This window comes from Cupressus sempervirens, chromosome 3 (assembly GCF_028749045.1).
Source record: "Cupressus sempervirens isolate cs-2001-9-10 chromosome 3, ASM2874904v1, whole genome shotgun sequence".
Classification (NCBI taxonomy): Eukaryota; Viridiplantae; Streptophyta; class Pinopsida; order Cupressales; family Cupressaceae; genus Cupressus; species Cupressus sempervirens.
In genome coordinates this window covers 698848900-698865421 of record NC_143120.1, presented here as the reverse complement: position 1 = coordinate 698865421, position 16522 = coordinate 698848900, and the positions used below count along the sequence as shown (strand labels likewise).

Below are 16522 nucleotides of genomic sequence, written 5' to 3'. Positions count from 1 at the left end.
ATATATGCTTAAAGGTGAGTTATACATATAGTTAACTAAAGATGATTAACTATAGGAACATTTCTCTTGAAGAGACATGTCTCCTCTTCTCATATTTATATGAGATCCAAATCTGCATTTGGAAATCATCAATCACATTGGCAATGTTGCTATATTTGCAGAAATGATCCTAGAAAAACAACATGGTATCAGAGCCAACTGCAAATGTAACAAAGAAAAATACAGAATTTTTCTCAACTGATGGATAAAGGCATCACATAGCAGACATAGCAATCAGCTACCTTAATTGTTTGACAAAGGTCATGAGAAGGGAATGACTATTTTCGAATTATGGTTAAAACAATGTCTTTGATCAATCACCGGTCATGAAGTTCAAAAGATAGTTATCGAATAGAAGAAATTTAGAGAATAGCATATTATCTATGTCCAATATATATATCTACATTGGTATCAGCTTTGCATAAACAAGAGAAGGATATGCAACGCTGGAATAACATAATTCAGATATGGCGAGAATAGAGGAATAGTAATTTGTCGATTCAATATAGTAACGTGGAAGACACCTGAAGAAGCAGAGGTAAACAACAGCAAGAGCATCATTTTTGTGAGACTCAAACTATGTCGATAGAATCAATTGAGTTATTGTGTATTAAATGGGACTTTGGTTTGAGTGTTAGTCTGTAGCGTCTTCCTGTCCCACCTCATGTAAGGCAATATGTTTGGCATGAAGGTAAGAGAACAATCACAATAGATTGGTTGGGACGTTCATCCAAGATTAGAAATGCGAACCTACGCAGCAAGATCCTTACTAAGTAGTGTGCATAAAAATCTTAAATACGCTCAGCAAAATGAGGTCAATGATGCTCATTGGTCAGACTCGTTCAACACACAAAATAAAATGGAAGGAATTCAAAGGGTTGACACCACAATTTAATTATGCATCCTTCTATGATCGACAAGAATTGTTTGAGGGCCCTGATTCTAGTCATGGCTGGGTCACTCATTTTTAAATATTAAAACGAGAAACCTAAATGCTATAGAAGGAACACTTATAAAAATAAAATAAAAAGACATGGCCTTAGGGGTCCCACCGCATATCGAGAAAAATTCATGGCGTGAGAGGTCAAACCGGGTATAGCACAGGAAGGGGGAGATGAAATATATGAAAGATGAAATATATTAAAAAGGAAACCATCAAACATTTATGTGGACTTGATATTGGATCACGATACACCAGTGAATCAATTAGAAGGGAGAGAGGTAATGTTAGCAAGGGCCAGTAACTAATAGTTCAAACTTATTTTCATGGAATGAAAGGTAATCAAAATTACAACTAAAATATCGTGGGATCCATAAGATAAAAGGAAAGGTACATAAGTGCTTGCCACTTGTTGACGAGAGATCTCAAGGTGATACTAAGGTGGTACTTGCAAGATTGTATTGAGGTAAGTTATGTGATGTAGTAATTCTTTCACATTATAATGAGATATTATCTAAATCATATCGACGTATGGAAGATTATGATTATATATATATATATATCTATAAAATTTCTAAGAAATATTTTGAGTGATATAGAACAAGGTGAATATATATTAAAGTTTTTTCTATATTGTTAAATCAATGAATATATATATATATATATATATATATATATATATATATATATATATATATATATGGTGATTATACATGAAGTCAAATATATTTTCTAAATAATTTGTAAAGAATATAATTGAAATTGGTCACCATAGATAATTATATGTGCCATTAATAAGAAAACAATATGTTGAAAATATAGATTTGAGTTAAATCTAAATTATATTGAAATGATCTTATTGTGAGAATTTATTATCCTTTAGTATTTTATTTATCTAATCTTTGTAATATTGCACTTACTTATTTTTCTATACGAGCATTTGCCTTAATCTTTTCCTTCGAGAATGTTCTTGTAGGAAGAGGAGGATTAATATCAGATTTAGAGAGAGTCTAACACTTTGTTAAAGGGAAGTTTATTTTAGAAGCTTAGAAGGTTTATGTTTAGAAGGATTCTGACACATCCGTCAGAGGGAGCAGATAGATGATATGGTTTCATTAGCCGTTAGTGATATCGATCATATTGATTTAGAGGGAGTAAACCAATGTTGTGATGGAATCTTCAGTGATCGATAAATTGTAACAGTCAAGAGGACTATAATTCATGCAACTATGTGAATGGGCCTACCCCTCGTGTACATCATAAGAAAGTTGTGACTTTAAATTAAACTATCTATGAGTCTCTCTTTGATAAATGAAACTTGATGTATGAGTTGTAGAGTCATTCAAGTGGCACAATCATTCTCAATCAAGATATTGGCGTATTGTGGACAAGCTTGTGTTAGCTTCTACTATCAAGCTTAATGAGTGTTTTGAGCTTCAATGGATGAAAAGAGCAAATTGGAACTTAGAAAGAAGTCGTCAAATTTGATGTGATGTAAAAGTGTTCAATGCTATAAGAGTGAGAATTTTACATTGTGGGGGGGAATAATAGGCAATGTTTCATTCCCACTTGAACCATCCTTAGAAAAGGAGATATTCCATGACCCTCATGGGCAGATAAGTACTTGTATCTTTTACATTTATCTATTCATTTATTTGTAATTCTATACATACTATAAGGGTTATTTGCTTTGATCTTTTCCTTTATGTTTGAGGATATTCTTATAGGAAAAGAAGGTTGGTACTTTACAGATGCTACCAAATATAGTGCAAACTAAATTGAATAATAGTAGTTCCAAAGACCCTGATGATTAAGATGGATAAAGGGAGGCTCTTGAAGAAAACATCTTTGATGATTAAGATTATGAGATTCCTCTACATTAAGAGGGAGTATGACACTTCTTCGAAGGCAATGTAGGAGCTTAGAAGATTGATACTCAGAGGGAGTCTAGAAGTACATGTGGATGACTGCATGATGTTTATGGGCCTACTCCTATGTATATCATGAGGGATTGATTAGTTCGACAGACATCCTTGGGTAAAGAGAGTTTTTGAGGAAGTAACTAGAGATTGATGTTCAGAGAAAGAAATTTTGAGATACAATCCTTTGTGGATGATATCTTCTCTTTCAGGAGAAGTTCTAAGAGAAATTCTTTATAATGCACTCTCCTCTATGAGAGAGAAGTATGAGGTGAAAACCTTTTGTACCACCCTCTGATTGGGTTCATGGTGGCTACTATTTCACATATGATATGTAATGAAAGCTGAAGATCTTTCATTGACATATATAAACAGAAGGTGACCATTATAAGATGACAATCTTATAAATGGTAGACTTGTTATCATGGTTCTTTGGGTTGGATTTTGCCAGACACTATGATAATGAACATATAGAAGCTAATCTTTGTAAGATGACAATCTTGCAAATGATAGGCCTGTTATTATGACAATTTTTGTTCTGGATATGTTGGAAGTCATTGATAACGAAAGCATTATGATTACTCCAGATATTGTTTCAGACTTATATGCTTATATGTTATGATAGTGTTCATAACATTGTGATTGTAGTTATTTGACAAGTCACTATTTCAGAGTGTTAAAGTCATATAATATGTTGTGTATAAATATCTTTGATATTGATATCTCATAAAATGTTTTTGTCACTTCTCCCTTGCTAAGAGGGAGTGTTGAAGTATAGCATCAGTAGAAGTGATATACTCATTACATTGAGTATTTGTATTCATGATTTATATGAACATTGTTTAATGTCTTATATTATTGATAAGAATTATATATATATATATATATATATATATATATATATATATATATATATATATATATATATATATATATATATATATATATATATATATATATATATATATATATATATATATATATATATATTATATGTATTATACATTATATAATAATATATTACATATATGGTTAATATATTAATATTACATATATGCTTAAAGGTGAGTTATACATATAGTTAACTAAAGATGATTAACTATAGGAACGTGTCTCTTGAAGAGACATGTCTCCTCTTCTCATATTTATATGAGAGCCAAATCTGCATTTGGAAATCATCAATCACATTGGCAATGTTACTACATTTGCAGAAACGATCCTAGAAAAATAACAATTGAGACTTATTTTTTTTCACATTGCTTGAATAAATTTTTTGACCAATGTACATGCCACAATAGAAGGGATGCATTCTTGATCAAGAATAGCCCATAGCATATTTATGATAGGTGGGGATATTATATCCATCCCCTCAATACATGAAAGCATAATATTCTCCATGGCAAAGAAAATCTTATTATCGTGGCTCTCTTTTATCATGACCAAAAAGTGATGAAACATATTGTGGACCAAATCTTGCTATCCTAGCTCTAAGAGGAGGTTACATACTTAGACATGTTGTAGCTGCTAGCTTGATCTCCGTGTCATGGCGTCTCAACAAATTGGGTTGTCTTAAGGTGACCTCAATTGGTGCAAGGTCCTCTATACGAATCTTGAAGGTGATTGGTTCACCTTACTCAAACATTCTTCCAATATATCTAATGGAATATCAACACTATTGCTAAGATATTTCCCAATCTTTTGTATTGCACGCAACATCTGACCACCATTTTCCATCACTCGATACCATGATTCCCCTAACAAGTTGTTAGGATCACTAGTTTTGGTATCACTATGATGTATTGAATGACACACCTCAATGGAACGGATCTTCCACCCTACTTAGTAACACATTGCCACCACACCAGTCAACATTGCTACCTACTAGTCAACATACTGCCACCTGACACTGACACCCTTCAATGATGGTTAGCCTCCAATATTTCCGTATGGTGTATGATGTGTCTACTAGGCTATTTAGTTAATGAGACCTCAGTCGTATGTTGATGCTTCAACCTCGAACAAATAACAAAACCTTGTGCGTAGGGTATGTATGGGTTTGACAATGAAGTATGTAGTCGGGAAGATATCTTGATACAATGAGTATTATTACACTAGATTATAGTACAGATGAACACTACAAATGTAATGTCCCTGTTTTTGCTCGACTTGGATAGAATCCCCCGGAGTAATTTTATTAAGACATTTATTTAAATTATTAACTATTAATTAAGTTTGATTAAAAAAAATTAAATGTGGAACTTTATAAAAAGGAAGTGGAGGCTTAAATGATTAATGACTATAAAGTAAGTTTAACTTGATTAATGTTATATTGGAGGACTTTCTTATTTAGCAGCTTATTATTTCCTATGACTCCTTTATTAAGGCTTTTGGGCATCATTATTTCCATAGGAGAATTTACAATTAAAAGATTATAATCTTTTGAACTTTATTGAGAGGGGAACATTATTAATTTTTCAATGTCAAAAGCCAACAGCAAAAGACAATGTTATATCATCAAATATTTAAACTTTATAATCTTTGTCGTGTATGCCTGGGAGGTGTATCATTGAAGCTAAGGGGAAGAGTGGCGTTGAAGCCTCTGGTTCGTTTTAGCAACCTGGAAGCATTGAAGCAAGGAATGCATGTGAATCGGATATCATTATGCATACTTGTGAATTTGGTACCAAGGGTTTGAATTCGTTGTTAGTACGAGAATGGTGAATTCTCAAAACTACATCACACTTTGAAGTTTGAACTGGTGTTGCCAGTGAATTATGCTTGCTTTAACCTCATATCAGAGGTTAGGACTGTGCTTAGAAGGTTCAACTTGTGAAGAGGATTCAGTAATTTCAAATGCAGCTAAAGATACTGTTTAAGGTTGGCATTTTGTTTCTTAACGCAGTCTAAGGCCAGAGGCTGCAAGCAATATTTATTTGGCTGCTGTAGATCTCAGTGAAGGTCTGCAATCAATTCTGGAGATGCTGTGGTCATACTCTAGCTGCTGTGGTTATATATACTGGGTCAACAATTCAATTTATTGGTTGCGATATGTGTTTGGAGAGCTTGCATTGAATGGGAAAAGGCTCACTATGAAGTCAGGCATAGATGTCCTGAAATCTAGTATCCATGTTAAGGTTAAATGCTCACTTATCCTCTGTGTTTCAACTTTTTCATACACATTCTGGCTTTAAGTGCTCATATCCAATACCTCCAGGCCTCAGCGATAATTGCTTGATAGATGAAAGGTGGTGTTGTCGCTAACCGGTTGCCAGGTTCTCATTAATTTCAAATCAATGAATTATAGATATATCTAGTTTTAAATTTTTGCATATAGATTGAAAAGCAAATGGAGTTGGTGCCGAGTATTGTTATGACTTTATAGATAGCTCTTAGTGGACTGAGGAAATAAAGTCTTTTCATTAATTGTATGATGAATAGTTTAACTTTCAAGCATTGCATATATTTTCAGAGAATACAAAAAACATATATTCAGGAAAAAGTTAAAACCAATAAAAAATGCAAAGAATCTCTCAAAATTCTCAAGCATATACAATTCAGCATTAATTTTGAATTCACGGCCAGCTGGGTTCATTACAACAAAGACACAAAATACACGAAGATGAACCAAATATGTGAATGTTGGATCTCTATATATATCGCAGATTACACCAAATTGGTCTTCAAATGAAGACTTTACAGATTAAGGCTCAATGTGAAATATCAGAATGATATCTCCAACGACAGACTAGGATGCTTGCTAACTACTGAAACTGCGAATATAGAATAGGGAAGATCTTCCACCTCCGAAACTGCATACAAACCACCTTTAGCCTTCGACTTCGAGAAATACAAAGAAAACATAAACTCTGTGATGCCTACCTACAGTGCCAGCCAATGCCATATAAAGGCCTCCATGAAATTCTTCGAAAGTTACAAATAGGCTGACAAACATTAGTTTTATTATTTTATTAAGTGGGCCCCCTTTATTAATTAATTAAAGGCCCTTAATAATAATATTTAAATTTTTGGACCTCTTAATTAATTAACCTAATTAAGACACTTTATGGAAATTGGGGACATTATATGTTGGTATGGATCCTGTTTCCCCTCAATAAATATTTGTTGCAAAATTTCAAACTTACTGTCATCACAAAGGGCAATATCCATGTAGCTATACATAACAAGCTGCAGATTTAAGACAAGAGAATTATGGGAAACTGCAGTTTTGCTTACATAGACATCTGACTTCATCCTGGCTATAGTTTTTGGCATTTGTATGTCTATGATCTGTGCCATTCATGTTGTATGACGGGTTGCCCAGAAGATTGTTGCATGAGTTCATTATGGATGCTTTAGTCTCTTCTTTATTGCAAAACTTTAAAATTATTGCCTTCATGAAGCACAATATCCATCTTGCTCTACTGGCATAAGTATGTTGATTCCCAGAGTTGAGCAATTAACATAAACTGTGGTTTTTCTCATGTCAGTTTGTTGCTTTGCCTTCATTCCAGTTTTTGCATGTCCATTGTAGATGCCATTCATGTTGCATGGTGGGTTGTTCAGAAGACTGTTGTATGGGTTCAGTAAGGATGGTTTTTTTCTCTTTTTTGTCATCAAGATTAGTTGTAGCCTGCTTGAAGTTGGCAGTGGGTTTCAATTAAATGTTACCATTTCCCATCTCACAAACTTCCTCTAGCTACTCCCTCTTTTCGAAAAACCATAACGACTAATCTACATTCGTTATATATTATGCAATCCCCAAAAAGAATGTGACATATATTGCAAAAAGTGCTTTAATAGTTTTGTTGTATGTTAAATGTAGCTCAATGATAATTGATCCATTCAATTAGAAGTTCTGGTAGGAATATTTTAGCATATATTTACTTGTATTGGTGGAATACAAATATCCATTTGACATGGGGACAAATACTAGACAAGGCATCCACTAATAAATGACAAATAATATACTTACTCTAGTGTAATTAAATATTTCAGATTTCAACAATGACCGAAAGAATTACTTGTGCTTATCCTTTAATGTTAAGAATAAATTTGCACTTTCCTGTGCAGTGTGATTTTTCATTTTGCAAGTCTGCACCCAGAGGTGACTCTCTCTAAAAACTATTTAATGATAGTTATGCATGTGGAATGTAATGTTAAAATTAGAAAGATGGAAATATAAAAATCTCCTGCAATTATTTATTTTTAAATGATCAATTTTCCAATTCCCTTGTAATGTCCTCTTTTGGAATATTTCTGAATTTTGCCCTTAAACCACAATTCCAATTAAAAAAAAAAAAATATAATACATTTAAGAGTATATATTTACCAATTGAAATGCCCTTTGTAAGATAATTTCTAGTCTAGGTACTGCACACAATATTTGTCATTGAAATTTGACATTAAATCATAAGCCATGGTAACATTTATTTTAACTAAGCACTAGTATGCATCATAATAGACACATTATTCACATTAAAAATCTAATTAAGGCAATAGACATTTCAATGCGGATTCTAATGGCAATCTCATTAGGAATTCATTGAAATATTTGCAAACCACAGTCATAAATGTTGGTTGCCTTTGTACTGCAAGAACATGGAATGTCAGTCACCCTTCCATCGGTCAGTTCACCTTGGAGGTTGGCTGTCCTTGATCAATCTGAAGAGCATGGAAGGCCAGTCTTCCATTCGTCCTCCTAGACCACAAGCATGGTCTCTTGTACTGTGTAAGCATGGAAGGTGGCTTGTCCTTCCTTCCGTTAGTTCACCTTGTAGGCTGGTCATCCTCCTCGAGCCCAAGAGCATGGAGACTTGGTCTTCCATTCCATCTTGGGGCATACTTGATAAGAGCATTGAGGCCGGTCTTCCTTCACCTCTTATGAACTCATATGGCTCACCATCCTAACTATTTGCAATCAGTTTCTCTAAATTCAAATAGATTATTAAATGAATCCCCTATCATATATAATAAATAGAAGCATTTAGAATGTTCACAAGATTATGATTTTCTGCAAAATTATTATTATATGAACACATACATATATGTCTATATTTAACTTCTTTTTTCACAAATTTTTTCTTTAATCAAGCTGTTGCTATTGAATGTTTACTTCTCTTGATTCAGACCTGATTTCTTATTTTCTGATCTGCCTTTTCTTGATCACCCCACCTTCCTTAATGAGGCTTCCTTACTTTTATACCTTCCATGGTGGGGAAGGTCACATCTTTTAGTTTTTAAAAGGTACATTTGTTTGCAATTGCTGCCTTTTTCTTTTCAGTTGTTGCTCTTTGTTGCGCCTCTTTATGATTGATGCTTTTTTGGCAGAATAATTAATTGATAAATATCTTAAAATAACTTTCTATGAAGATCTTTTTCACAACTTTTAGTGCACTCCTTTATTTTATCTTGAGTTACAATTTTAATCCAAAGTTTATTTTGCCTTTAGTTTGAAGGGAGTTATCTCAACAAAATAACCAAGAATTAGAAATTTTGCAAGATATGTAACTAAGATGAGCTTTCTCTCATCTTCTGAGAGGCAAAATAATAATTACAAAAAGGTTATTTGGTTGGCCTTATGTTACCACGATGTCACAGTTACTCTCGAGTGAAAGAAATGGTGATCTTTCCACATTTTAAGACAAGGATTAGAATCATGTCAATACACCTATGGCCTTAAATGCAATGTTATCTTTTGAAATGAATCTATGTCTTTTCGGTCTATTGTCACCAGATCAATTAGTGAGTCTCTCTCTCATATGTATGACATTAGATTGTGCCCTTGAAAATGAAGAAAATTATTTTGTGAACAATATAGTATATCAAGCTTGCTTTGTATGCAAGGAAACTAATTTTAGTGCAAAACGTTGTAAAAAACTATAAATAAATTTGTTTTCAATTGTAATTTTATCATAATTGCTGTAAAAATTGCTTTTCAAGAGTTGCTTTTATTTGTCTTGTCTTATGCTTTGTCTATTGAATAACTTTGTGAAATACTGCAAGGTTTGTATTGTTGCATTCAAAGATAGATAATTACAGCTTTAGTTGCAATTTCTATCCACTTGTTGATATTTTTGTGTGTGTGGGGTCATAAATCCAATTCAAGTTTGTGCTCTTCTTTCTAGTTTCTGTTTTTAGGTAGATGAAATGAGTGTATTTTCGCTTTTTCTAGATTATGTTTCCCACGTGAGTTAATAAATCTGAAAACATCTTGTTTTGTGTGGAAGTGCTTTTTAGCTTTGTGTCTGAGCCTGAGATTTAAAGGACGCTTTTTCTTCGCACACTAAAAGAAATCATGCTTGTTATAGGTATTTTTGTAATTTTCTTTATTATCATTTCCTTCGCTCTCCATAATGGAACTTCCCCTTATAAATTTGAATATTGTTTCTACTTTAAATGCTGTTCTGTTTTGTATTATATTTAAAGGTAAAATAAAAATGATAATGTGACTAGGGTATTCCCTTCTGCCACACTTAATCAAAAGGTTGAGTAGGGCTTAGGAAAAAAACATTTTGTAAGCTGTTAAAATCAGCAAAGCTTGTACAGCTCAATAGAGTTTTAAACATGTTAGGATGAATGTGGTGTATGAGAGAGCACATAAAATTTGCATAATTTTCTCAGTTTCACAAAATCTAATCATGTAAACAATTTATGTAGCTGAGTTTCTATATCTAGTAGATAGTGGTTGTGTGGTTTGTAACTTTGTATTGTCATATTTCTCATATATAAATGTTTTCATCAATCAAATGCTTTTGTTTGGTTACAGAGATGCATCCCGTGCCTTTGTCTCAGGAAACTTTACAGGTGAGTGTGATTTTGGGTTCTTTTTCATTAATATCAAGGTTTGAATGTTTAAATGTGGTTGTTTAAGGACATAACTGAATCTTGTAATAGCTGCTAATAATCTGATTGACAGTAACCCTAGTTTGGAAAGAGGGTAGCATTAAATCTGAAACATAGGAATAGAGATAAAATTTTGAAAGAACTTACGGAATTTTAAACCGTAAAACCCAGATATGAAAACTAAAAGTTTGAAATGATAAATGCAATCAGTAGTTTATAAGAACCACTATAAATATATACAATGTCAAATGATTTTGAGATCTACTAAATGATCAAAGGGATGGCATGCCAAAGGAGGTCCAGTGTGTTATGAGAACAAACAATTTGTATTTTTTCTTATGAATAATGACTGAAGTACTGTGAGAAAATGGACAAACAATCACATTTAGCATAACAATCACTGGAATAGCATATTAGAATTATATAGATAGACCACTGGGTAGAAGAGCTTCTCAATAAGTCTGTTAGATTTTTGCAGAAGCTCTTCTATTTAGTCTCATGAACCATGAAGACTTGGTGCTCATCGTAGACAGTTTATACTAATTTACAAATTTGCAGGCTTGATTTAGAATATAGAGGTGATTGTAGGACCTAACAAAAACTGGAAAACTTTTTTTAAACCTAGAAGCCATTATAATAATTAGCTGTTTGCATATTTAAGTAGGTATGGAGATGGAAGACAAGGTTGATGGCTGTGAGAAGACTTATTTTTCTTCTTCAGCATATTTGTCTTGCAGACCGTTTCATTTTCTGGTGCATCCTGGCATGATTGTTTATATTTGGGATGTTACTATCTGCACATAGTAGTATACCATAATAAAAATTAGTCTCGCTGCAATTTCAACCATGAGTGGTTGATAACATTGTAAATCCAATATTGAATAGGGCTTGATGTATAGTGAGACTATCAGATGACATATACTGATAAAATTCCCAAGCACTCTCGGATTGGTTGTGCTTCCTTGAGAAGCAATAGACCCATTGTGACAAGTGTGAGGCAAAAGTAGAAATTGTTTTGCAAGTTGTTTTGTGGGCTATGATTATGCTAGGTGAGGTAACTGATCATTCTTGATGATCTAGTGAGGTGTGATTGCCTAGTTGTGTCAGAGTATGGTCACGTGCCTTTGTCATGTCCTTCTAAGATAGAATTTTGATTAATAAGATAATATTATTAAATTAATAATGATAATAAAATCATATTACAATTAATATTAATATAAAAATGAGAAATAGTATTAAAATAATATTATAATATATAAAAATAAAAAATAATAAAATTTATTAAATAATAATAAAATCACAATGGATGAATAAATAAATAAAATTGACTACAAGAGATAATATTGTAGAAAGTAAATAAGTAAATAAATAATATAATATATAATAATACAAATTAATTAAATCTAATGAAATTAAAGATATATGTACCTTCAAAATAAGATATAAAAGAGAGGAGAGTTCATTTCAAAAGGAAAGGAGGGAGAGGAGGAAAAGCTAGGAGTAAAAGAAGGAACAATGGAGGATGAAAGTGATGTGAAGAAAATAAGGAAGTGACTTTCTCTAAAGGTATCAATGATATTGAAAGGATGTGACTCTTTGAAAGGGTCATAATTAGGAATGGTTGTGACTCTTCAAAAATGTTGTAATTATAAAGTGTTGTGACTTTTTGAAAGGATTATAATTATGAAGGGGTGTGACTTTCGAATGGATTATGATTATAAAGGAGAATATAAATACAATAGGATTTCTTCAAAAAGAGGAGGAAATAAATAATCTTATATGATTCTAAGATCTATTATATCTATATGATATACATATTTATATATATGAATATTGCTCATATATCAATAAGCATAACTGTTGTAGTTATCATTTACAATAATGAATTTTTAATATCAACTATAATAGCAAAATCAGAAATATATATCTACATTTCAATCCTCCTACTATTTGGCTAAGGAAGGAAGAGTTTAGTGCTACCAAGGAGGAGCTTGTATAAATCCAAGCTAATGGATCTTATCCCAATAGAGGGTAGGGGTTAGCGTTTTGTAAATCTTTGTGAAATGGACTTGGACCTATAAATTTTAAGGAGTCCATAGCTGGTGTCTAGGCAACTTGGATACCATCTATATTCTTCTTCTATAAATCCCAGTAACAACATCATTTGATAACCGAAATGACATATTATGAACATGACAATTGATTAAACAAGTATCAGTAATGGTTGACCCAGAAAGGGGACACCAGACTCCTTAGGTGACATGATGTAATCAAACTACTGATTGGCCTTAAATAGCAATAGCACTAATGATACCTATTTTATTGTAATTGTTTGGAGCTCTTATATTGCATCTGGAGTGTCAAACAAAGGTGGAGTTCGATGCTGAAAAATAGATTTAGATAAGATAATTTACAAGATAGAGAGCTCAAATTTGCTGTCTCCAACATCCTTGGTAATTGTATTGGGTCAAAGAGGTTTGAGCTTGCTATAAGGTTTTGTAAATCTTTGCTTCTGCAGACAAACTCTTACCTTATTACATGCGAATCATGATGTTGCTTGTATTCAGCACGAATTATCTGCAAAAGTTAATTCTCTTGCTAATAAATCAGCTAAATGTGTTCAATGGATTAGCGATTTTGGAATGTCCCACATTATGATATTCAAATGTGCCCTAGATTACAATTTTTCTTCAAGCAAGGCTTAGAGATACCTTTCGATTTGATTGAAGCCTTGTAACATAGTTAGGGTTCATTTATAATCATACTGTCATAGTTAGATATCTTTAATGAGAAAATAAACATATATGAAGAATGAAGATTAAATCATTAGATTCGTAGAATTAACTTTTAAGGTAACCCAACTCGATGAGGTGTCCCAAAAACCTCCTACCCTAGGTCCAAGAGCCGGTATACCATACCTCTTGGCTTCATCTAGCCCGTGCCATATATATGAGGTGGTGTACCTAGTATGTGAGTTGATCTCTATTTTCCTCCATCTTGCCACTCCTCTCATGCTTCAAATGATTATGGAACGCTTACAACTGGGTGCCTTGAAGTCTATCTTTCCTAAGCCCAAAAGTATTCCACTTTGTACCCCTTTGGTTCTATGGGGACTCCCTGGTGACAACCATGAGGTGGAATGCTTAGAAGGTGACCTCATCACTGTTCTCTTGACCGTGACTACCTCATTTCCCCCTACCATGGCTAATTGCAACAAACAAAAGGCATACACATAACTTTATATTACAACATTGAAATGCATATTAGATCACATGCATGCTGATGTATATAATTATGTGTATGCCAACCAATAAGCTGATACATTCTATTGTATTCCTAGAATAGTGAAACATGATATTTGAAATCAATGTTATGAAGATTATTTGTACACACGTACAATCACTTTTACCATCATAGTTCTGACCCACATATTAAACTCAATAAAAAAAATCATAACCGGGTTTCTTATGTAAGATATTGTTATACAGTGCCCACACCCAGATTGCAGATCTGATTGATAATCTATTCTTTCATCTTTGATTCTTCATTGTGTGTATTGTGGCTTTTCAATCATCCACTCTAAAGTTTTGAAGACCTAAATGTGAAAATTACTACATCCAAATCCTTTGAGAAAAAAATAATGGAAAAGAGTTACTAACCCTATGTTTAATCACTTTATAAAAAATAAATTTAATTGTTGAATAACAAGTGTTATTAATGAGTTACGGATTGAAACATAGTCAAAGGAAAAAAATCAAAGTCAAAGTAAATGAAAACTGGAAGGGGAAATTTTTTCTCTAAGCACTATGTACCCATGGACCCTTTCCTAACTAGTAACTACAATTACGAGTCTTTTAAAATTCCATTATGTCACTCAAGGGTTCAAGGCTGCCACTGTCACATGTAATTTTCAGTCGTCAGATTCAGCACTGTTTGCACGTCTTTAACTCATGCATTCCCATGGAAAACTTGTCAATATGCCATTATATTTCCTTGGCTGCCACTGTCACATGTAACAAACTGGGTGTAGCTGGTTGTTCTGACTATATTACCGGCACTTCAATTCGTTTCCAAGGTTGAAGATTGTGGACACTGTGTGACGAATCATGAAAGCATACACACTGTACAGTAGTCCACAATTATGGCCCTAATTTGAATTCCACACCCTGAATGATCACGGAGTGAACAGCAAAATCCAGCAGGCACAAAAGGGAGTATGAGATTCAGCCTCTGACTGTGTTCGGCAATAGATAAAGCTCACCATCTCAGCGAGCCAATTGATGGTGATGATTTGTGGTGGTGCCTTCACTTTCACTGTTTATTATATTTGCATTTATTAAATGGAGAAATCAATTATTGTTGCATTTATTGGAACTTTTCCAAGCTGTCATTCTTACCCCTGTGTCAACTGGTAACTTGTGGGACGCTCTGAAATTGTTCAGGCAAAGGGGAAAAGAATTCGGTATGAGACATCACAGCTTCCTGCCAAATTCTCTAGTATAATAGGCTATTGGCTAATTAATGCCTGTAGAGAAAATAAATACCTAATCTGAATATTGATTTGTGATAATTCAAACACTACACATTATATGATCTTCAAACACTCAATATTTGAAATTGCTTAATTCATACTTAATAACTAGTGGTTTTTTGGGAGTGGAGCCCTGATGAGTTCGAGGGGCAGCAATGATAAGTTACACATAGAGGGGGTGTCGGAAAATGTTTTCATAATCTCCCTTTCTCGGATCATCTTATACTTTTCCCTAAAAACAAAGGGCATAGTGTAATTAGAGATATAATCCTCGCCCAATAATAAGATGAGATAAGCCTGTTTTGATAACCAGCAACCAAACTAGATAATAATGGAGACATAATTCATTAGATACATCCATTTCTAGGGTTAACAATATATATCAAATCTAAATGATTGTGTGGGAGCTCAACTATCGTGAGAGTTGTGATAGAAGACATGATGAGGTACCCCAAATATCCTCTACCTGGGCCCAATAGCAGGACCTTGTCCTCTTTGGGCTCATGGTCCTTAACCATCTTTATGAGATGATGTACCTAGTGAGCTCTATACATTGTTCTCCATCATGTCAACCTCTTACCTCTTATGATTGTGGATCCCTTCTAGTTCACTCCAAAAATTGATCAATGTGGGGTTGGTAAGGGAGGCCCGAATATGGTGCCCTTAAAATGACCCTCAACCCATGGCCCGATTCACATAAAAATACCTCAAACACCTTCCACTGTTTCCCCTCCTTGCATTCTCGTTCTTCCCTCCACATGATAGGGTATTGTATGCAGAAATTCATATTTTATATATGCATAGATATTGAGATTCAAGTAGCATTGACTGCATAAAATCTGATGTGCGTGTATATATATATTCACATAAAAATACATAACAGCTAGTTCTTCACACTACAATAATTTAGGAGATTATAAACAGATCACCCTGCTATATATATGATTACTTCTGCTGTTTCTTTCACGCCCTTAAATTCTATTTTTGGGTACACATTTCTATTTCTTCCTTGAGACAGAAGTTATATTTCTTCAAGAATCATATCCCTTCTGGACTTTGATGAATCTCATCACCTTGCAAAATCACATCTCTTCCTTAAACATATTCTTTGTTAGCATTAACTCGCATCTTTTCGGAGGTAATTACCTTGCTACTTTATCAACATTTAGTTATTCCAACTGATGCTAATAATATTTTCTTTAATATCCACCTGCTTCAGGCTGGGTAGCGATCTCTACCTTAAATATGCTG

The 16522-nt window shown here is 33.3% G+C and overlaps 1 protein-coding gene across 10 annotated transcripts in view; it reads left to right on the top strand.

Annotated features, from left to right (window-relative positions):
- The window catches only part of LOC149568661 (membrane-associated progesterone-binding protein 4-like), a 158174-nt gene that overhangs the window by 12406 nt on the left and 129246 nt on the right, over positions 1-16522 (top strand). For 9 of the 10 annotated variants that reach the window (XR_016362600.1, XR_016362599.1, XR_016362598.1 and 6 more), the window contains exon 4: positions 10664-10701. The exons of the other annotated variant lie outside the window; for it this stretch is intronic. Coding sequence is in view for 6 of the 9 variants with exons in the window: in XM_089821531.1 (XP_089677657.1) it covers positions 10664-10701 (38 nt within the window). In the remaining 3 variants the exon portion in view is untranslated. The remainder of the gene's footprint in view (positions 1-10663; positions 10702-16522) is intronic. 10 annotated transcript variants of the gene reach the window in all.